Source organism: Betta splendens, chromosome 13, assembly GCF_900634795.4.
Source record: "Betta splendens chromosome 13, fBetSpl5.4, whole genome shotgun sequence".
NCBI lineage: Eukaryota > Metazoa > Chordata > Actinopteri > Anabantiformes > Osphronemidae > Betta > Betta splendens.
This window is the reverse complement of record NC_040893.2, coordinates 2,600,524-2,625,072: the sequence shown is the minus strand read 5'-3', so window position 1 is coordinate 2,625,072 and position 24,549 is coordinate 2,600,524. Positions and strand designations below refer to the sequence as shown.

The following is a 24,549-nucleotide window of genomic DNA, read 5'->3' as shown; positions in this document are numbered from 1 at the left end:
AGTATGTGTTAAATACTTTCAGCAAAAAAAGGTAACCTTAGTGAGATTAGGAGACCCGGCTGAAAATCTAACCGGGTCTCCTAATCTCACTAAGGTTCTAATACAACAGGAAAAAAAGTATTTTTTCCTGTTGTTTGAACAACGCAGCAGGTACAACTCGAACTAATTCCCAATCTCTTAGCAGGTATGCACCCCACAAGTCCCCCACTGGCCACTGACGGATGAGGAAGAGGAAAACCCCTTAGCTGTAGAAAGCTGACTTCACTTGTGGAGTGTGAACGTAAGTATGGTCCACTGTAGTGAGTCTTATTAGGAGGAGGGGCCGACTTCAGGAATGCTGGCGGTTCACAGTTGTAAATGCTGTTGGCCTTCCCCAACAATGGGGCATATTTTGTGAGATGCTGGGAGTCGATAGCAGGCGTCTGCCGTGACAATGGGCCACTTCTCTGGATCCGTGAGAAAGGCATGTTAGCTCAGCTCTTTGATACAGGACACTGCTTCTCTGACCACCATTCATTACCATGTGTAAGAGACGACTCAATGGACACTGCGCATAAGATATAACTTGGCCTTCCTACACACTCTGACAGGCTGCATTATTGAGGCCTGAGAACAGCCTTCTCAAAACCCTAGGTGTCTCAGAAAACAGACTTTCTGGTTCTAGTGTTTGACGTAAGTTCAGTTTAACAAATCCCTCCTTTTGACCACGCTGTCCCTATCATATGTACATCTGCACACACAGTCCGAGACATGTACTGCAAGGCGTGTAGACTTTTCTGAAGACGCCAAATGAAATGAGGCAACAAAAGGGAGGCTATCTATGAGCCGCGGTAACAAGACTCCAGATTCTGAACAGTGTCTGTATCACCCTCAGCAATTTAAATAGCAGCTTATTAAGGACAAGTCAATCAACTTTATTCCAACCAGCAATGCAAGTTTGTGAAGGCTTTGAAGTTTGTACTTCTCAATAAATTATGACAGATTTGAATGACAGTAAAGCAGAGGATTCATTTTTCTGACACTGAAGTTACAAAGTAGCCAAAGTAAATTGATTTAGAAAAGATGGAAAAGTGATTTATTTTAGGACAACCTTTTTGTAACTCTGCCTCTATGTGCATTTGACTGGAGACACACGTTCCACAGCACAGAACAGATCATTAAAAGGAACATATGAAAGTGGGGTCTGAGGGAGGAGAAAGACTATGTTTAAAGCTGTCAGGGAGATGGATGCCTGGGGTTATAGCAGGCTGCCTGAGGCTCCTCCACCACATGAAAACCACTGCTGCGATGCTTCTCTTCATCTCCCTTTGCCATGTGGGTGTGTCTTTGGCTCGTGGCACTTCCCCTTAGTACACTGTGAGTGTGCCACAGCTCTGGGGAATGCCACCACCATGTCAAAAGGAAGAAGAAAGAAGGTGAGAAAAAAGGAAAGTGCAGCAAAGGTGCTGGTGAAATGTTAATGTCTTGTCCTATTCAATATCCGTATCTTTGGTTAGGAGGTGGCAGCACGCCCTCGCTACCGCTCTGTGATGCAAGGACACGTGAAATGGTGGGAGGCCCACACTCTCCCACACAGACAACATAAACATTTCATGTTTGCTTAGTAGCCACGCATGAGGAATTCCCCCAACCTGTTAGTGTGTCTTGTTTAGATTTCCTTCTTGTCAGAGAGCATTGTGCAGGGCAAACACTCCTACTTGGCTTCTAACCTGACCTCTTTGTCTTTAAACACACTTTTGCAATCTACCTGAAGGCAAGTCATAAGTTTGTGAGACACTGACTAAGTCCTCTCACACCAGGAGGGGGCTGCTGAGTGATCCGCTGGGTTATTGTCTGTCTGGTCTGGGGTGGAGGTCACCCAGAGTTACAAGAAGAAATCCTGTGTGTGTGTGTGTGTGTGTGTGTGTGTGTGTGTGTTTCTGTGTGTATTTTGGGGTAATGTCTGGCAGATGACAGATCTGTGAATTATTTCCTAGTGCCCACAAGGCAGTAGAAGCAGTGGTGGCAGTCACGTCTTCAGAACACTTCCAGTCTTTATCCTGCTCTTCTTCCCCGTCTTGGGGGGCTCAGCACTCTGATTACTACACAGAAGGCTATTCAGCAGCTCCCCCCTTAGCCCCCCCCGACACACGCACGCATACATAGATATATACAAAACACAACTGTGCTACACCCTCAACCAATCTTTTTTTTTCTTCAGGGATTAGGCAAAATTATATTTTGCACTGATGCAAACATAATGGGAGCACTGAGAACAAAGGCAGGCCTGCTTCAGGGCCAGGCTTTCTGCTCAACACAAAAGCAGTCAGTTCAACGCCTCTTTCCACAGAAACGTCACACAGCCTTTTAACCCACTGCCTCCCCAAGCCTTGCCCACCTCCAAACCACATGAGTGCATGGATGAAACACCGAAACCACACAGAGACACGCTCTTAAACACACTCTGAGCTGGACTCTGATAAGCCACACAGTCTCTCTTACTTCAGTCAAAGTCTCCACCTCTGTACTGACACATCCCGCCTCCCCAAGAGTCAAACTCAAATGTGTTTTCAATCTCACATGCCTGCCTGACTTTTAGACTTTTATGTCTGGGACAGTCTGTGATTCGGCTTGTTGTAGTGGGCTGAGGGACATGGAAAAGGGGGCATGGGCTGGGACAAAGAGTGAAAAAGGGCATCAACAAAACTCGATTGTCCTCAGAATGGTCATAATTGCATTTAATTAAAATAATGACAGGGTGTCGGGAGGGTCCCCTGGTGGGAGCGTGGAGTCCCGACACTGAAACTGAGAAAGTACTGAGAGACCCAGTGAGTGTGTGTGTGTGCAAGTGCAGCACTAACCTGCATCACCCGGTAGCGAAGATGACAGCACATGAAAGAGGAAAAAACAATGATTAGTTCAAAAGACATCAAACATAAAAAACAACAGACAGTCTACTGTGCAGTGATCAGTTAGGAAAACGCTGCCTACATCTGTATTTGAACTGTCACAGCCCGTGGAGGAGGTTCAGGGCATTTCCATGCTTCCATTGTCAACATCCTCACCTTTCCATGAACACAATCTTTTACAAGCAGTGCTCTGGTTGGAGCAGGGAAAGTGGAGAATAAAAGGTGAATATGTGTGTTTTGTGTTAGGGCCGCAGAGAGTATGATAGCCGGTAGGAATGTCTAAGCTGGGCTCAGACTCTCATCTCCTCACACGGCCTCACCCGTTCCTAGCATCGCTCTTTTTATGTTTATCCCTTATACCTTCACAGGAAGTTCAGTTTGGCCCTGGAGCAACCCCAGCCCCAGCCCCACCACACCTCCCTCCCAACAACGCTGCAGCCGTGGTTCGAGACATTAGGCCAAGAATGAGCCACAGCGTCACAGCTGCCATTTAGATGAAAGGCAGCATAGAACTAAAGGAGTGACACTATGAGCACCACCACTAACAAAAAAACACAATCTTCTGTTTTATAATGTCTTTAATGTTTAATACTTTCATGTTCTAAAACAAGAACAAGGGCAAACTATGCGCATATGAACCGTATCCCCAATGCTGGAAGGAGGTCATGTGATGCTTGATCAGCATCCAGCATCAGTGAGCGTGTGGACCTCCAGTGTTCTAGCCCACGAGCCACTAGAATGGTGCTGAGCAGTGTTAATAATTGTCGTCCTGTTGGCTAACATGTTGTTCCTGATGGTGTGTTCATATAGGACCCAGGACGACCTGCAGCTACATCTAGCCCCAGGCATCATCTTCAGGACGACTGATTGAGGAAACAGTGAAGGAGAAGTAGCACTCGCTGGTGAAGCCACAGGTGAAGGTGAGGTTTTCCTCTGTACAGTATATTCCATGATCTCAGCGTGATCTGAGTGACGGTGTTTTATGTAGGTTACTGCAGTGACAGTGTTTACACCACTTTGCGGCCAGTTTTGCCGCTTAGATCAGCCTCTCAAATCCAGAATAGGAGACGCTAATCTCCTCCGAACTGCCCAGCTTGTGTTCAAATATTTACTGTGTTGGAATTCCAAGCTGAGCACACAGTGAAAAGACGTTGTGGATCAATTAACACTTGGCTGAGATGACTTGCATTGTACAGAGTGATGAATTACAAGCATCACGACACATGAAGTATTCATTGTGAAAATATTTAGAGTTGGTCTCTCTCTCTCTCTCAGAACCGTGGCGCAGGCTGAGACCCCACACAACATCCAGAGACGCCAGGTACCCGTGAATCCCTCCCCAAAGTCACCAAGCTTGAGGGCCATTTTTTTTCTCATTTATATGTTTCATATTTTTCAAGTTATTAAACTATTTTTTCCCATTGAAATGGAAACAACTTTTCAAATCCTCTTCAGCTGTCTTCTTTCAGCTTTAATTACTTCTGCATACTTTAAACTAAAGCTGAAACTAATAATGCATTGTTTAGCTTTTTAATATCTTTAAGATTTTCTGAGTTATAGCAGTTTAAGGATGTTTTTGAGGAATTCTCAGTTTTTCCATTAGTGTGTATTGTGTGAGCTAGAGTGCATGATGCCACAGCTAGAGTGTATGGACACGTTTTTTTAAGACAGAGATTTTCTCTTTAGATATTTCTGTGCATGTGGAGGAACAAGAAGAAGAAATTGTCTATTTTTGGGTGCTCCCTTAGTAGAGTGAAAACCTCATTTATATTCCACACATCCAATGTATCACTGCGCCCGAGGGTCACTCATATGCACACTCTCTTCCCTCAGGGTGCAGCACGTAAAACAACAAGAACACAATACAAACACACATGAACAAAAGGCTCAATTAATTTCACTAAAGTTATACCATTACTAAAATCCTAACTTAAATATAACACTACAAACAAAAGAATGAAATTGAGTTATATAGTGAATATATCTGCAACTTTCAGCTATAGGATCACCTGTGACTAGTCATTCACACTGTTTTACACTTAGCAATTAACCACACACACTTTTCAAAATAAAGGCACAAATTCAGATCTTCAGCTTCATATAGCAATATTTCTGCTTTCAACTGGTTTATTATGACTTTATTATATGAATATTTTACTGTTTAGCAATTTGGCACACACTTCCTCCATATCCTTTCCAAATAAAAGCACCAATCCAAATCTTTTGACAAAAAAAACACATTGTCTGCTTTTGACTGGTTAATGATTAGTTAATGAGACTATATTACTGTTTATCAATTACCTGCACATGCTTCCTCAACTGCTCGGACTTTTCCATATTTAAAATTTGGCTACTCTCTCTGCAGCTACTGTCAGCTCTTTTAAATGTTTCCACAACATTCAACTATTCAGATGTTATGATAAATGTTTCAGCTATTTTCAGCAATTCTTCAGCGTGGAAACATTCATTGTGCATTTTCCTACGAAAATGTTTTTTCTAGTTATTCCGCCCCGTTTTTCGATCGCTTTCTTCTTCCCAACGCTTCAGTGTATAAATGTCGTTCAACTTTTTTATTGTCGTCTGTGCAAATCATTGTTCAACTGGACGTCGTTATCTTTTTAATCTTTGTCATTTTCTTGTCGTCAGCAACTTTTCAGCGTTTGGCATTGTTTCGGCAACAGAACAGCTCTCCCACGTAATTTCTCTGAGAAATTACTTTTTGTAGTTTTTCTTTTTTTTCGCCCCGTTTTGCGGCCTGTTTCGGTCCGTCTCAACGCTTTATTGTAGGATCATCGTTCAACTTTTCCAATTTTTTTTTTTTCCAAATTATTACTATTACTAGCTTTACAACTTTTTTCATAATGGTCGTCTATGGGAATCATCGTTGAACTTTTTGTCTTTTTCACATCACTTTTTACGTTCGTCATCGTCATATTTTGGCGTAGAAAACGTCATTTAAACTTTAAAAGTGTCTATCATCTTTCAACTTTATCCATGTAAATCAGCGTTCTTGTAGCCTCTATAGTTTTTTCGACTTGTTAGCATCTAAATACAGTGTAGTTTTCATTAAATTTTCAGCGTTTCCATTAGTGCGTATTGCCTGGGATAAACCTTGGGATTCATAAAATGAAAATATTTTTGTGATTACTATTATGGTTTTGCTGCTGCAAGACTATTTATAAGGAGTAAAACTCTGCTTTCAGCAAGCAGATTGAGCCTGTTTTCCCACCTGTCATCTCCATAACAATTGCGCAGCTGCAGTAGATGAGTGTACTGAGTGACTGAGCATAGAAACAGATGGATTGACAGGTCAACCTCTTGATGATCAGTGTCCATATATTACTATATTACTATTTATTCCATCACTTTCACAGAGCAGAGTGAGTCTGATTTTCCCGCCTCTGTCTCCGTTACTAAAACAGTTTGATTGACAGCTCCTGATACACAGTAAACATTATGGAAAACACCATAATGTTTTGCTTTGATTTCTTACCTGTTTTCTTTATCAGATTGGTGTTTTTATCAGCTTAATCAGATTTTTTGTGATCCTTAACGATATCCCTTGGTCAACTTTTTTAATCTTTGTAAACTTTTCAATGTTGTTCAGCTTTTAATGTTGGTCAACATTGTAATCTTAGTCAACTTTTCAATGTTGGTCAACTTTTGAATGGTGGTCAACTTTGTAATGTTGTTCATCTTTTTAACCTTTGTCATCGTTTTGTCGTAGTCAATGTTTTGACGTCAGTAGCTTATCAGTGTTTTGAGCCTTTACAACAACAAAACAGCTCTCCTACATAATTTCTTGGAGAAATCACCCTTTTCTAGTTATTATTATTGTTATTATCAGTTGCTATTTACTCTACTCTACTGCTAATTGTTCAATTTTATAAACATGTGTCATCTTTAGGAGATGGGGGCTATTACTTTTTAGATTTTCAGCTTTTCAACTTTTAACGTTATTCAACTTTTTTCAATGGTCGTCTATGGGAGTCATTGTTCAACTTTTTGTCAACTTGGCTCTTTTCATCAGCGTCTGTCATTGTTATAGCTAGAGTGTGAGGGCTCGATTTTTTAACTTGTCACTACAGCCACAATTTTCACTCTATCAACATAATTTTTGACTAAATCGTAGTCATACTTGTCTTCTTTCTAATGATCTACACTTTAGTCGCTAATTCATCCTGAATTTCCCCCATAGACTCAAGTGATAATTTTCGACAGACGTCTTGGAGAAATGCAGAGAGAGACACATTCTGAAATCTTGACTGTGGCGACAATCTTTAGTCCTCAAACATCAAATTCACACCAGTTGTTCCTTGAAGCCTTGGGATTCGTAAAATAAAGTTGTGATAAATAGTATGGTTAAGCTGGAACAAGTCTATTTATCAGGGATGAAATTCTGCTTTCATAGAGCAGAGTGAGCCTGATTTTCCCGCCTTTCATCTCCATGAAAATGGTGCACCTGCAGTAGATGAGTGAATGAGCCCAGAAACAGATTGATTGACAGGTCGACCTCCTGATGCTCAGTGCCCATATATTAATATATTACTGTTTATTTCATTACACTGTTTTTTCCTCCAAAGCCTTTCAAAATTAAAGCACAAAGCTATTAGCTTTGATAGCAACATTTCTGCTGCCAACTCGTTAATTATGACTATTTATTTAAAGAATGAAACGGTTTGGTAATTGCCCTCACACACTTTCCCTAAATCCTTTCAAATTAAAAGCACCAATGCACATTCTTGGCTTCAAAAGCACTGTTTTTGCCTTTGAATGGTTAAGTATGAAAATTTAAAGAATAATTGGAAGTTAAGTATATACCCTCAAACATGTCCTTTAAGTTCTTTTAAAATAAAAACACCAATGGAATTTATTAGCTAAAATAGCATTATTTTGATTATGATTATGATTAATTGTGACTATTTAAAGACTAATTGATAGTTTAGTAAATATAAAAAAAAATATATACCAATGGAATTTATTACATTTTGATTTTGAATGGTTATTTTATGACGATTAAAGACTAATTGAAAGTTTAGTAAATACCCCCACATCCTTTACCTACATTCTTTCAAAATAAAAGCACCAATGGAATTTATTAGCTTTGATAGCACTATTTTTGGTTTTGAATGATAAATTACGACTATTTCAAGACTATTTAAGTTTAGCAATCACCCAAGCACACACCCTTTAAATTCTTTCAAAATAAAAGCAATAATGTATTTTATGGCCTTAAATTATAAGATTTTTGGTAATTACTGCTTGATTAGTTATTAAACATTTTAACAGTTAAGCAATTAACTACTTCTTTCAAACTTTTTAAAATAGCTTTTTCATGATTGTATGACGCACCTTGGTTCATTCAATTTTTCACCTTTTTACGTTGGTAAATGTTTTTATCTTTGTCATATTTTTACCTTGGTCAGTGTTTTAATCGTTATGTTTTTAATCCCGTTTTGTCGTAGTCAACATATTGACGTCAGCAACTTATCAGTGTTCAACATCTTTTCGAGAAAAGAACAGCTCTCCCACGTAATTACTCAGAGAAATTACTTTTTCTAGGTAGAATGATTTGCAACTTTCTAAACGTGTGTCATCATCAGGAGATTTCATTTAGATTTTTATTGTTTTTTGGCGTAACAGGTGAAAGGTGGTACAACAAAGAAATACAGTAGTATTATATATACAGTATATATATATATATATATATATATATATATATATATATATATATATATATATATATATATATATATATATATATATATATATATATATATATATATATATATATTACAGAGTAGATTCTACAACATACTGTAAGCTGGCATGGTCAAGTGGGGAGACTAGATAAAATAAAATAAGAATATCATAGTTGCAAATTACAAACTGACAATATAATCCTGGCAGCTGTAACCATACCTAAAATAATAACAAAATAAGTACTTTTGGATGTCCCTGGCATTAAAGATTTATCTCCCAATAAGCACAAGGCAGGAGTCAAAGGAATTGTTGACCCAAACCAATGACTTAGATTTTAAAACATTTACTCAGAATGTTCTCACTGTGCATTCCCACATGCAGTGTAAGAAACTTCCCGTTTCTTTCTTACATTTCCAACATAGATTGTCCTGAGACAGTTTCATCCTAAACAGTCTTACAGGAGTGTGATAATATATATATGTAATTGTGAGTTTCCCCCTTGCGTCCCTCACAAACTTCCCACGTTTTCTAAGATAGACACCACTCCTCTTGGGTAAAATCCCTTCCCAGATCCCTGCGGCAACAGTTTCAGACTGGATAAATCACTATTTGTCAGGTTGTTTGACAGCATATAGAACTGGGAGGCTGTATGGAACCTATACGACAGCTTCAAAAAGTCCATGACTGGGTTTTCCAGTGTGATGTTAAGCCTTGACCCAATGCAGTGCTTAATTTGCAATTATTTCAAAAATGGCCTTTTCCCTTAAGACCAAATTTTCATTAGCCACAATACTGCCATTTTCTCCGATAGTGTGTATGCCATTGAAATACCACTGTTCCCAATATATACAGGTAGTTGTTTTTTCCAATGCAAATTGCTGGATTGTGCCTCAATGATGAGTATTCTTAAACATCTGGTGTACTTTAGTCCATACATCCTTTTCGCGGATGAGGATAGGGTTTGTTAAACTTTGTGATTGCGCTAATATCTCATTAGGACAAAATGGTGAAGAGAGTTTTATCTCAATATCAGTCCAGTCGGACTTATCTTCCGTTTGTTCCCAATATGTACAGAGTTTGGCCATTCCAAATGATAAATAATATAATCTAAATCTGGTAAACCCAATCCACCCTCTCTGGACATATATAGTTTACTCAGTCTAATCCTAGGTCTTTTCTTTTCCCACAAAAAGAGTTTAACTGTGTTTCCATAGTTTCACTGTAATGTAAATGTAACGGTAAAGCTAATATTGCCATTTTTATAATACATTACTTACTTTCCCCGAAAGAGTGAGGTTGAGCGTCTCCCATTTGTCTGAATTTGTTTGTATGTTTAATAATAGTGGATTCAAATTCAGTGAGGGCATTTTAGCCAAGTCAGCGCTGTGCTGATTCCTAGGTACTTCAAGGTACATCATGCCTTCATTTTGATGCTGTTTTTAACTTGAGGAAGAACCGCCTGCCCCCCCCTTCTACAAAAATGGTGTCTACCGTGCGGTCAGCAGAGAAGATCATTGGGACTAAGCTTCCGTCCATCGAGCACCTGTATCGGGCCACAGGTTGTCCTGTGAAAACTTGGCCATTAAAGCAAATTCTGATTCTTGTTGAGTTGGTTCACTGAGAATTCCCCTCTCTGAGTAATCAGTTTGATCACACTCCCCTGCAGGCTGTTGCTACACCACAGTAGAAATGGGCAAAAAGCAGGTGAAGCTGAACTTGGCTGGTAAAACTTTATCAGATCCAGTTAATGATGCCTGTAAAGCTCTGCTTGCTTTGATGCTTATGACCTGATGATTCAGAAGGAGATGGACAGTAATCAGGTCGGGGTTTCCTCCACCTACTCACAAATCCAGAAGAAGGAGATATTTAAAGGGCACCACAAACACATTACACTTAAAAATGCACTGTTTCTTATTATTATTATCAGTCCAGCTCCACCTCCCTGATAAGGAACTCAAATGTCTACCACAGACGTAAGATCACAGCGTGGAAGCAAGTCACAGTCCAGTACACACAGCACGGTCACTGCCTCTCTCGAAGGTAGAAAAAAGGCAGAAAGAGCAGATGGAAATGAACTTTTGGGAAACGTTTAAGGCATAAATTATTATTCTTAAGCAGATTAGGTTATTATGTCTTTACGTGCTGAGGTGATCTTAAAGTCAGTCATTTGTTGACACCACCTTTGGGGGTGGAAAACTCAGTGAGAGCAAATGGCCTGACTATGTATAAATACACTACTCACAATAAGTTAGAGATATGGGCTTAGGGGTTATTGAGAGACTCAGTGGATGTCATCAGACATTTTTGGGAAAGGGGGGCAATTGTATTGACGTGATAGACACACCTCATTTTGTGTTCTCCATGTAATGGTCTCATTGTGTACAGGTGTGTCTAATTATTGGAGTCAATACCAAAAGACAATCCTTTTTAATGTGGCATAATTTTCAACAATCTGTGGGCATAATAAGATGGTATGATCAGTAAGTCATTGCAAGTTCATCATTTAAACAGCATGAACACCCAACGTCACTTAACAGACAAGCATGTTGCCATGGCGCGCCTTCAGGTCGGTGGCAGGCAGTCAGAAGTTGGGTTAGGGGTTTAAGCAGACTTGCATCAAGACAAAGAGGGGCAGAGTTCAAGACAGACCCAGGACTGGAGCCCCACAAGTGACAGACCGCAACGATGACCAGTACCTAAGGACCTATGCACTCAGACATCGTCATGCAACTGCCACACAGCTGCAGGCCCATTTACGAGATGTGAGGCGTACTAGAGTTTCCAGATAAACCATTCGCACCCGGCTCCACAGCTTTGACTTAAATGCTAGACGACCGTTGCAGGTGACTCCACTGACACCAAGACACCACCGTGAGCGTTTGCAGTGGACACAAGACCATGTGACCTGGACAATGCAGCAGTGGTCTACCGTCCTGTTCACTGATGAGTGTTGGGTCACCTTGCACAGAAATTATGGTCGTCATTGCTGGAGTTGCTGGAGAAGACAAGGTGAGCGATACACTGAGGTCAACATGGTCCCCAGGGATAGCTTTGGTGGAGGATGAGCAACAGTTTGGGCAGGCATCAGCCGGTCAGCGCAAAACAGATTTGGTTATTTTAGATGGCTCAATTACTGCACGTTCTTACCTCAGAGACATTATAGAACCCATTATTATCCCCCAATTCTGCCAGCAAACCCCCAACTTTCTGTTCATGGATGGTAATGCTCCACCACGTTGTGTCAGAATTAACACAGCTCAACTTCAGGAAGTTGGAGTGCCTCATATGGTATGGCCATCAATGTCCCCTGACCTGAATCCCATAGAGCACGTTTGGGACCAGTTGAAGCAGAGACTGCATGATTGTACCTCACCCCCACGTGAACTGGCAGAACTGCGTGTAGCACTTGTGGAAGAGTGGAACAAATTACCTCTGGACAACATCATGAGGCTAGTGAGGAGCATGAGGCATCGCTGTCAAGCTGTCATTGCAGCAAATAGTGGAAACATCCGCTACTGACATTGTCAATTTTTGTTATTTGGGGCTATCCTTCTTATTGTCTACTTTTTGGGGTAATAAATATTAAACTAATGAAAAAAGTGCAAGGGCGACCCGGTGGTACAGTGGGTAGCACTGCTAGAAAGTCCTGAGTCCTGAGGTCCGGAGGCAGACCGGGTGCCTATCTGTGTGGAGTTTGCACGTTCTCCCCGTTCGTGTGGGTTCTCTCCGGGTTCTCCGGCTTCCTCCCATGGTCCAAAAGCATGCATTAGGTTGATTGGTCACTCTGTGAGTGTAGGTGTGAATGAATGCTTTGTTTGTATATGTGTGGCCCTGTGATGGACTGCAAACCCGTCCGGGCTGTACCCGCCTCTCGCCCATAGCCAGCTGGGGTAGGCTCCAGTGACCCCATTCACGTAAATAATGTAAACATTATTTACATTAACTTATTTTACTTATTTCATTAAAATTCAGAGCAAATAGGAAAAGCACTCATGTAAATAACAATATCCCTAACTTATTGTGAGTAGTGTATATAGTGAAATACATATCACACATGTCCGCTGGGCCGTTGGGAGGTCTTTAAACAAGTCCAACTACTTTTTTCCCTGTAATGTTTTCCTTTGAAACAAAGATGAAGTAACTACATGTGTTCTAAAGACTACATCATTTCTAAAACTACTTATTTGTCATAATTAATTTCCCTGGCTCTGAAGTACCATCCACTGTTCTCAGCAATTGTTCTCATCAGATCTAACGAATAAGCCCTCAGGAAAAAAAGGTTTCTCTCTTCTGATTGTGTGAAGGCTGGGACAAGCAGCCTCTTGAGGGAGAGACAGACTGGACGGCGGTGTTTGGAAGCCGGAGAGTTTTCCTGGCTGCAGCTTTAGCCAGACTCCTCTATGTCCTTCAGAGTGAAAACAAAAACATTTGGAGTGTACGGCTCACAGCTAGAGCACATCTCTTATTTGTTATCGCTTGTGCTCCAGCCCGGTTTACATTCCCTTGAGTGTGTCAACTGGCGTGCTCTTCCGGAAATTTGTCCCCTACACTCCCCTCTTGATTTAGATTTGGAGAGCAATAAAAGTTGCAGGGTTGTTGCCTTGGACAAATAAACTGACCCAAGTGTTTATGGAGAAATGTCAGAAAGCAACAAAAAAATGAAGGGATAGGGAAGATACTGAACAGAGGGAAAGATAGGTGCTGGTCTCTCATTCCTTCCTGTGAAAGTTTCCGGTGAGGCAGTAAACATGGCAGTGTCTGTCTCCTGTGGGACCTGGGGGAAATGTGTTTGTGTGTGTTTGTGTTATCGAGTGAGTCTGTGTGTTTATGGATGTTTGTGTGTGTGGCAGCATGTGCGTGTCGGAGGGTGTGTATGTGTGTGTGTGGAGGTCAACAGTTCCTCTCCTCTCTGTGAGGGAGTTGTGCTGAAGCCAACTGCCCAGCTGCTCATAGGTGTCTGTTTACAGACGGATTCACTGAGCTAACAAGGAACACACACACACACACACACACACACACACACACACACACACACACACACTCACACACACACACACCTCCGCATCATCCCACTGCACACACAACAAGCTGCACAAAGCTGGAGTTCACAGGTTAAGGTCATTTCATTTGGATAATTTACCATATATACACCTTATACTGCAGATACAGGGCTTCCAGCAGATATGTGACTATAGTGATACTTGCCCTCCACAGCCCATTCACACTCAAATGAAACATCTCAGAAAGAAGGCACAACTGAATTCCACACATTCACAATCAACACTGACTGACTCATCTCACCAAACCACTGAATAAGAGCAACATCCTTCTGTGACTTTTACATTTCATCAAACACACTCTGGATTATTAGCAGTTCCAAACTGTCTGTGAGGAGGCCACGGCAAAGTTTGCCTCTGGTCCTGATGCTTGGGTCCATGGATCTGAAGCCTGTGCTGCGTCAGTTAGTTTAGCTTTTTTAAACATTATTTATTACTTCATCATATTGATCCTTTAAACCTATTTTTCAAAGGTCAGTTTGCTGGATGTAAAGGCTGTAATGTAATTTAATGTAATGTTCTTTTAGTTGAAACGTTTGTGGACGTGTTTTTGTTATATTTTGTCATTTTATATTTAGGAGCAGGACAGATGAAGCTCCGCCTGTCGTTGGGGATTTCCCAGCTGCCTAAAAGCAGTTCAATGACATGAGCAATAAAAACTCTATGGTGGATCTATACGCAGACATTTCTAGCTGCTCAAGAAGCCTTTATATTGCTCATTTCCAACCTGTGATATTGTCATACTTTTCTTCTTTTGATAAGTAAAATGTAACTGAATTATTTCAGGGCAGATCAAAAAGAAAAGGAACCATGTAGAATTGTATTCCCTTTCCTGATTGTGACCTTGTCTAAAATAAATACACTAGTATGCAAAATTATAACACCTACACAATAAATGACATTTCTTCTTTTGTTATTTCTTCCTGTCTGTGTTTTGGTTAATAACAGACAAAACCCTGAGACCTGAAGCAAATTTAAAGGGAGCATTAATTAGTATGACAAGCTTACAGTAGCTGGCCACAACTGAACCTCATTATTACTGTCTGAAAACTTAATAAATCATTATTGGTGTATTTGGAAAACAATCACAAATTGGACTGCCACACAGAGCATTGGTTCTAACAGCCCAGTAGTTAAAGGTTACTGCAATGTAAATACTGTATATCTGGCATAGCAACACAGTAATCACTAACAATATAACAAACTTTAGTGGTATTTATTTGAATGCTACTGTACCCATATATATTTATTTTATTTATTCATTCATTCATATATACATGTATAGAGTGACTATACAGTAGGTTATACTATTATTATATGAATGTGGTTTTAAAAATAAATTAGTATGTAATAAGTAAAGTGAGTCTGTTACTTTGAGTCAGACAGAGCTAATGACTCTGACTGAAAACAGCTGAAGGCTAATGAACCTGCGGCCTTTCTGACTTTCTCATCAGACGTGAGACCCTTGTTGCTTGTACATACAGTAATACATATGTCAGGGGAAGGGACTGGAGTGATCAGAGTTACACCTGTGTGTGTGTGTGTGTGTGTGTGTGTGTGTGTGTGTGTGTGTGTGTGTGTGTGTGTGTGTGTGTGTGTGTGTGTGTGTGTGTGCCTGTGTGTGTGTGTGTGTGAGAGAGAGAAAGAGAGAGAGAGACAGTCGTTTTTGTGTTGTTGGTTTCATTCCTCATGTTTTCTATAAATTTTTCCTCATGACCTTTGTAGTGTTTCTACTTTCATACATTTTGAGTGTCCTACTTTTCTGCTAACTCCTCTTTCTTCCTTCTTTTCATATAGTATTTGTGTTTCGTTCAAACATGTCTGGTCTATACCATTACCCTCATCCCGTACATATGCAGTTCATATGCATGTGTTCACAGTAGAACTGTGTTTCACATGTTTTCAACTGTACAAGATGTGTTTCAACCAGCTCATCCAACTGTTTTACGGATCCCATCTGTATCCTGAGAATTTGCTTGTGTGAAAAGGGAGTCTTGTGGAGTATAGGCTGAAGTGGTTACAGGACAGAGACAACAGCACCCCAGGACACTCACGTGCCCTGGACCCCAAAGGTCAGGCGTTGTGACCTTTAGGTAGCAGTCAGCAGTGAGCCCACAGGGCTGCAGGTAGGTTGGATTACTGCATTCTGGCCACAGAAAAGCTAATTGTGCGATGAGTGATACATCAGCGTGGACATACGCACACGGAGAGCTGGAGGGGAAATTAAGCTGTTGCCCCTCAATGCCTTCTAACAAAAGACCATTGAAAATAACTAGACAGAATCTCAGAATGGTAGCTTAAAAAAAGTTCTCTTTGTTAGCGGAGGCAGCTTCACAGCACCACGCTATTCAAATCCCACATCCTCTAAGAAGTGCCAAACTGCTTTTACAAGGGTTCACTGCACTTTGAAGAGCCGACAACTGAAGTCTGCCGTTGGAAAGCCGACGTCTGTCAGACCTAACCTACAATGTCTTTGGTTACTGGGCACCACGACGAACGTGGTACTTTGTAATGATGATGATTTTTACAGTGAATCTATCCAGTGCTTATTCTGAGTTTTTATACAGTCTTATAAAAGTTGGAAACATTCAAGTGTCTGGGGTTTGGCTTGGGTTCGCTGCACCACCACAATGTTTATTGTTTCAATATTCCACGAGACCAGTCCTGCAGACATCCATAGGGATAATCAATTTAAGACCGACAGAGGACTTCCACTGCTGTTACATGCAGGAGTGTGTGCTACCATTGTATGAATAGAAAGGAGTCACCATTAAAAACTCCTGCATCGCACCAGCTTTTCATTGGATGATGGAACTCTCCTGGTACTGCATTAAGGTCCCAGTCCAGTTAACAACACAGTTTTAAGTTGAGTCTGTGAGCTACTTAAAGATGCAATTTCAACTTTTTAGGCACTAAAAGGTGAGCAGCTGAAACACAATACTCTCAACGGGCTGTTCTTGGCTCTGGCATGAGCCGCCTGTGCGCCTTTATTTCCAACCAGCGCTAAAGCTGGTGATCATCAATTCTTATTTGAGGCCATTTCATTTCACATGACACCCTCTTATTACAATAAATGGACTAGTCAAAGCCATGATGCGCTGAGTGTAATTTCCCACTGGCTCAATTTAATATAGTGGCATATCATAGGAAGCTGAAGGAAACGTAACCTCTTGGCTTGGCTAAATTACAGACCTTGGGTTAAAGTTGTATATATGCCAAAACGTTGACCATGTCAACATTTTCAAAAGTGGTAAATAGAAAACAAGCTGCAGGGACGGGGCAGGGGGTGAACAAGCTTGAGCAAATATCAATAAACACTCTTCTTCCGTCTCAGAAGCTTCCTGCTTTATTTGATTAGGCTGAAGATGGAGGGAGGGTTGGGGGTGAAAACAGAGCAGTCATGCTCTTTTGCTTTTCTTCCTCCTTTCCCTTCCTCTGCAATCTTCAGCCTGCTCCTTAATGCAAATGGGAAGTTTGGGAAGCGGGGGGGGGGTTGCAGAGGGCGACAGCTAGCCTCAACCTAACCTCCCCCATCTGGACTGAGGAGGGGGTGACTTGCCAGCCTCCAGGCTACTCCCAACCCTTCCCAGCTGTTGACTGTTCAAGAGCTGAGTTTTTTCCCCCCGAGTGTGTGTTTTTGGTGGGCCTGAGAAAGCATTTTTCATAAACAATTGCCATATCCTGCACCAGCTGCTGACCCTACGGCTCCCCTGTCTTTGAGCAGAGCTCGGGAAGCAGTCAGAGGCGAATGGTTTTCATTTAGAGGACTCTGCTGTGCAGGAGAGACTTGCTAAAGGGCGCATGGCCCTACTGCTATTAGCATGCTAGCTATCATGCAGAAGCTGCGGTGGTAGCAGTTGAAAGTGACTCGCGTTTTCACTACAGTATAGTTGCGTCGCCAAGGTGCAGCGGGTGCGTCGCTGACTGGGGATTTTTAATCCTGCAACGAGCTAAAAAGAATCAGGACGCTAGTCTCGTTTTAACCAAGTGTTTAGAAGACTCCAGTGCACTACAGTGTAACTGAGGTCCGACTGTTCATTTCTACCTGTAATTTACATATATTACACCAAACCTATTTTAGTATGAAGTATCTGTTGTGTGCTCAAATGTGGAGAGTATGAAGCGCAACAACTCGCTATGTACCATGGTAGCTTAGTGGCAGTGCGTTTTTTTTTTCTCTATCAATTTTTTTTTCTATCAAATAAATATTCTATTAATTTATTGATTGAGACATTATCCGTGACTAGTCATTCTACGGTGCCATTCCTATATCCTTGGTAGCCTAGTGGTTAAGCTGAGTGACCACTGTCTTAGCTGATTTGGCTTGAGTTTGATTCCTTGTCATTGCTCTTACTATGCAATTTTTTTTCTGAACAACATATTTGAATTCATAGTTATTTTCTGTTCACTGCAAAGTTATAACCGTTCTGTGTTATGTTTTTATCTGTTGTCATATTCATGGTCACCATTTCCTGTTTTATTCTGTATTACATTCCAGCGTTACCTTGTATGTATTCCAGTTACTGTTCTTGCCTGTTACTTGATCTTGTTCTAGTCCAGCCCTCCTGTACCGTAGCCTAGCTTATTCTGTTTTGCCTGCTCCTTTTGATTGTGCCTCACACCATGAGTCTGTGCCAGTACTGTACCTGTCCTTGGATTCAGCTGTGAACATTAAAGCCTGTGTAACTTACCTTCTGGTCTCGTCGCCGTGCATGTGGGTCCGATTCGTCAAGCCGCCTGACAGAACAATCTGGCCAAAGATGGACCCAGCCGGTGCCAAGTCGGTGCACTGCGCCCTTCAGTCTCAAGAGAAACGTGTCAAGGAACTCAAGAGCCGAATCAACGCTGCGCTTCAGGACCTGACTCGCTGCACTGCCCAGCAGGAAAACGCCGTCACGGATCTTATGCAGCTGGTGAAGAGTCTGGTGGAAATCCGCAAAGTCCCAGTTCCGCCCTTGGCACCACCGAAGCCGCAGGAGCATGTTCCGGTAAGCGCTAGCATTCATTCTCCCATGTGGACGTCTGTCTGGGAGCACCTCAGCACTTCTCCGGGGACTCAGGTGATTGCAGAACATTTCTTACCCAGTGTGAGATTCATTTCGAGCTCCGTGCGCCGCAGTTCCCCACGGAGCGTTCCAAGGTGGCGTTCGCGCTCTCCTACCTCACGGTAGTCGCAAAAGTGTGGGCTAAGGCCGAGTGGCAGGAGCACTGCGTGTATGAACACATTCGCTAGCTACTCGAAAGCGTTAAAACAGATCTTCCAGGAGGTTACCCCCGGACGAAAGTCAGCCCAAAAGCTAGTAAGTATCTGGCAAAGTGAGTGTAGCATGTCAAAATACGCCATCAAGTTTCGGACGTTGGCTGTGGAGGTTGGTTGGGACGCCAGTGTGCTGGGAGACGTGTTCATCGGGGGATTACCTCACCGCGTGAACGACTGCTTAGCGGAGAGAGATCTGCCCAGGGAGCTAGACGCGAACTGGCTTTCCAGATTGACCAGCGGTTGTGAAGCAGCAAGCTGGAGCAGCGCGTGGAGACGCGGGGAACGGAGATCGACGGTGGTCGGACTAGGACAGAATCTGATGCTGCCTCCGCTGCTTCTTTCGAGGGGTTGACGACGTTACAGTTTGGGACTCATACCCCCTTTCTCTACTGGTTTCTCTACTGGTTTCGACTTTCGAGGTACTGTCCGAGCCTTGCATATTCACCAAGCTGGACCTCCAAAATGCTTACCATCTGGTGCGTAATGGGGGGGGGGGGGGGGGTGAGTGGAAGACCGCATTCAATACTCCAAATGGGCACTTCAAGTATCTAGTGATGCCGTTTGGGCTTACCAACGTACCTGCTGTCTTTCAGGGTCTGGTGAATAAAGTACTGGGGAGTATGATTAATGACTTTTTTTTTTGCTTATCTGGACGATATTTTGATTTTTTCCCGGTCAGAACAAGAGCATTGTACTATACTCAAGTGCGGAGGGTGCTTGGGCACCTCCTAAAACACCAATTATTTGTCAAGGCTAAAAAGTGTGAATTCCATGTGGTGACTGTCTCCTTTCTCGGCTTTGCCATTTCCCAGGGGCAGATTAATATGGACCCCGCGAAGACACAGGTGGTAGAGACCTGGCCTACACCACTGTGTTGACGGGACGTACAGCGCTTCCTGGGTTTTGCAAACTTTTACCAGAGGTTCATTCGTAGATTCCCTTTCAGCAGTTTGTGGAGGAGATGGTCGCCTCCCAGTCAGGGGTCGGCGCGGTCGTCTCCCAGCGGGATCCGGAAGAAGCCAAATTGCACCTGTGTGCTTTCATGTCCCGTAGATTGTCGCAGGCAGAGAGGAACTACGTCATCGGAGATAGGGAGCTGTTGGAAGTAAAGACAGCCCTGGAGGAGTGGAGAGCACTTGTTGGAGGGGGCATTCACAAGAACACAAGAACCTTGAATACCTCAGAACAGCTAAGCACTTAAGCTCACGCCAGGCATGATGGTCTTTATTCTTTGCTTGCTTTAACTTCCACCTATCTTACCGTCCTGGATCCAGGAATAAGAAGCCGGATGCCCTGTCCCGGCTGCATGAGACAAAGTGGATGTGACGGTCGAACGGCGTTCGTGGTGGGGAGCCGGTTCTGGTGGCCGGGGTTCAAGAAGGATGTCCAGGAGTACGTCACCGCATGTCCCCACTGTGTGGTCCACAAGCGGTCACCAACATCCAGCTGGCCTTCCACCGCCTCAAGGGCTCCGTCAGCCCACGCCCTCGTTCAGTGTTGCCAGCAGACCTGCCGTCGTGCGTGGCAAGTCATGCTGCAGGTTCAGGCCAGGTATAAGGAGAAGGCGGACTGCAAGTGTTCTCCCGAGCCTGTGTACGCCATGGGGGACAGAGTGTGGCTGTCCACTAAGGACCTTCAGTTGCGGGTGGAGGCACGTAAGTTATGACAAAGATTCATTTGGCCATTTACGGTTACCAAGATCATTAATCTGTCTATGTCTGTCAGGTCCCCCTTGCCTAGGTCCATGCGGATTCATCCCACGTTCCATGTCAGCCGTCTCAAGCCCATCTGCTCCAGTCCGCTGGTTCCTCCGGCTCCTCCTCAGCCTCCTCCTCGGGTCATTGATGGTGGGCCTGCATACACGGTCAGGTCTCTCTTGGCTTGTCGATGATGGGGCCGGTGCCGCCAGTACTTTGTTGACTGGGAGGGGTATGGTTCAGAGGAACGCTCATGGGTCTGGCCAGGGACATTTGGATGCCAGTCTGATCACGGTTTTACACCAGGCTCATCCGGACCTTCCCGGTCCGTCTGGACGTTAATGTGGACTTTTTGGTGGGTGGGTCTCGGGCCATGGGACACCCCCGCCAGATTGTCGTGAGTTATCTCCACATTCCATTCTGTCTAGTTTATTACAGACCTGCACCACAGCAGCAAAACATTCTTGTTTTCATTCTCCTTAGCTTTTTCCTATCTTTAAATAACAGGCATCTCTTAAAAATATGTACACACCCACCGCTCTAACATCTGATACAATATATTGGATTCACATAATTCCGTGGTTATGGGTCACGTTTAATTAATATAATTTGAATGCACATGGCCAAGTAAAGACATAGAGAGCAGTCCATCTGCGACTACAGCCGCTTACTTAGGTTTTAAACTTTTACAACTTGCTAATGAATGTTTTCCAGCAGTTGTAGATTTTTTTTTACATAAATAACTGTAATAATCATAGGATTTTGTTTTACAGCAGTTGTCGATCGTCAAACTCTGACAGGACGCCAGAACTCAGCAGATCTACAGCGACTCATTAGAGCAACATGTTTGTTCCTACTGTACGTGTTTACTCTGTGTCTGCCCAAAACTGCAGTTCTGACTTGTTTTGACTGTGCACTGTTTGAGCACCGCCTTACAAACCAATAAACCGTTTTATTTCTTGTGTTTGGAGGAATTGGATTTAAAGCTGTTTTTTGTTTAGAATAAAACAGAAAACAAAAAAAAAGTTACTTGTTACTGCTACTCGTTAGGTCACGTGGGCAGCGGTCTTAACAGAGAGCTCCAAACTGTCTATTGAAAGAAACAAGAGACCGAATGATATGTGATGTGTTTCGTACTCAGATGACTTGGATCTGAGTTCAACCAAGCTATTGTTTGTCTTATGTTTGCTCACAGTCGCAAAGAGAAACTTCACAACCCTTTCCCCTACTCCGTAGAGGCGACTAGACATGCTAATGTATTGTTTCTACTTGATCAGCAGGTGAGAAATACTTCGGTCCTGGGACAAAGCTCCATGGAAGATTGGGCAGCATCGGACTCATTAATGCAGTAAGTAGTTTGTTCTACTGTACATATGTTTACTCTGCAAGAATAATTGGGACCGTTATATCCGAAGACAAAGTTCCATCGGAGATCGGGCAATTTGCTCAGCTATACCTAGTCTAAGGGACACTTGTGGAGCACTTGAGAATTCCATAGACTGTGGCCGCTTTGAATTCTGGTCTTAAAACATATGTATTTATTGGTGCTTTCTGTTCTCATTTGTTTGTAGCACTTCAACATTCATTTAAAATATGAAGTGCATTTTAAATTGAAATTATTACTATTTTTATTATTTGTTACCTTCACTGTAAACACAGTATTAAGTAATTGCACAATTTTGACTGGCCGTGATTTACGCTTCTTCCGTAATAATCATGGCTAAACAGGGAAAAAACTGCAGTTCATAGATGTTATTCAGGAGCTAGCTGGCTAGTAATTAGCTAGCTAGTAATCAGATGTAATGAGACAATAGTAATTAGACTTGATGTGAGTGTGTAGATGTGTTAGTATTCTTATTTTTAATGTCCCTTCCTCCTTGTGTGTACCTCCATCTGTGACAGCGATTAAAGTGTGCAAAATAATTTTCCTCTGTGATTAATAACATTTTTTGAATCTTGAAATGAGTGTGCCTGTCAGCAGGGAAAGACACCAACTCTGTCCAGTCGCTGCTGCTGTCTCCTCCCCAGTTCACACACCTAAAGTGTCCTAACCGCTGCCGAAGATGAACGCGTTTCCAGATTGACCGGTGAAGCCGCTGATGGTGGTTGCTCTCAACTGTTGCTTACAGCAGCTGTTGGAAGCAGGGAAAAGCGAGTTAGCTATTCTTGTCGATGCCTTGACTATGGCTTGTCTTCTGTACACGATCTAAACAGTCTATACAGTTTTACAAGGCATAATCAGACGCTTACGTTTGATGATAATGATAATGATGAGACGCTGTTTTCCAATAATTAAAATGATCATTCTACAAGAGGCCATATAACACAGTCGAATACGTTGACGGCGTTCTAGGACCAAAAGTGGCAGTCAATCGCCATATACAGGCCAAAAGGACGTTACACACACTCTCACGCGGTGCAATCCAGGTGAGAACGCGGTGAAATTGGAAACAAATCAAAGTAGAGGCTGACACTTTTTATTGCTACCCCTATGGGCAGGTCACTGGCTGGGAGCAAGAGATGTTACTGTAGCTGATAGCAGCCACAGTGGCTGTTATCAACATCTCGTGTGCTACAAAGACGGAGCTGGAAACGAACAGGCCAGCATCACACTAACACGTGTTATGTGTGTGACACTAACAGCATGTGTTATCTTAGCATCTGCACCATCCTATCAGTAGTTTACAACTAGTTAAAAAGCCGTAAGAATAACCTCCACTATTACCTCGTTAGCTCAGTTTGGGCCATGGCTGCTAACTCTTACAATAAGCAGCTACCTGCAGTAAATGCAGCTTTATTACCCTGGCTACATGCTAACTAGTGCAGCTTGTTAGTGTCATCTACAAACCAAGTTCCAGAAAAGGAATATTTCAGTTATACTGTAAATAGATTTTCTGTGCTTAAAAGAAGGATGTACTGCTGAGCAGCATCAGTAGCAGTGGTAAGTGAATGCCTAGAAGCTAAATGGGACAACAAACAAACACGCAATGGCTAAAAAACAATTCATTCCCTGTCACCATTTCCATTTACTGTCCTTAAACCAATGTCCCACTGCATGCGTGGATGAAAAATGGATTAAATGCTTGTCAGTGAAGTTGGGTACAGGTGCCAATGCAGTATGTATATCATCTGGTGGCATGTTTGTGCTGATGCACTATGTATGAGGCCACTGCACATGATGCAACATTCAGTAGGCCAGGGAGGCTGGAGGTGAGGCCGGCGCAGGCTGCAGCCAGAGAGGCCGCACCTCCGAACGTGTGCGTGTGCGTGCGTGCGTGCGTGCGTGTGCGTGTGTGTGTGTGCCTGCGAGATCCAAACATCTGGGAGGACCCTCACGCAACTGCAAGTCAGACATGCATTGTTGTGCACACAGAGCAGCCTTGGCACAGCAGGGCTGCATTACACACAAAAAGCCAAAAGCCTTGTTGTTACTTTGATCATAAAAAACAATAAGCCACAACATGCAGACACATGCATGGTGCAGGTTCGGCCCGGCAGCTTCTTACTCAGCTGCCCCATCTGAACCTTCACCTCAAGTGTCCAGCACACACACGCACTCACACATAAGTGCTCAGTCTTTGTACTGGTTCGCCTTGAAATCGCATGGTAATACTTCATTATGGCAGCACTGTAATTCTGAGCGGAATGAGCACTTCAAACAAACTGCTACCCACACACAAACACACACAGACAGGATTACTGTAAGTGTGTGCGACCTCGACTTCTGCTGGGACCAGTAGCAGTTTTTTTTCTGGATTCCCAGAACAGTTGAAAATACATGCGGACAGTAATCAGAGACATGGTGGGAAGTTATAATTGTTGAAGCTGATTACAAAGTAGAGAATAATGCTTTAAATTGGCTGACGATGGCAATGCCAACTTGTACACAGTGAAATGAGTGCACCGAATGCCTGCTAAATTAAGCTCTTATTTTGAAAAGACAT

The 24,549-nt window shown here is 42.7% G+C and overlaps 1 protein-coding gene across 5 annotated transcripts in view; it reads right to left on the bottom strand.

Moving 5' to 3' along the window:
* The window catches only part of bcas3 (BCAS3 microtubule associated cell migration factor), a 286,604-nt gene that overhangs the window by 77,972 nt on the left and 184,083 nt on the right, over positions 1 to 24,549 (bottom strand). Inside the window, exon 24 of one of the 5 annotated variants that reach the window (XM_055514054.1) lies at positions 1,944 to 2,840. The exons of 3 other annotated variants lie outside the window; for them this stretch is intronic. In XM_055514054.1, coding sequence (XP_055370029.1) covers positions 2,836 to 2,840 — 5 coding nt within the window. In that variant the 3' untranslated portion in view covers positions 1,944 to 2,835. Of the gene's footprint in view, positions 1 to 1,943; positions 2,841 to 22,702; positions 22,738 to 24,549 lie in introns of those variants that run through there. One more of the 5 variants, XM_041073415.2, reaches the window with a different exon arrangement.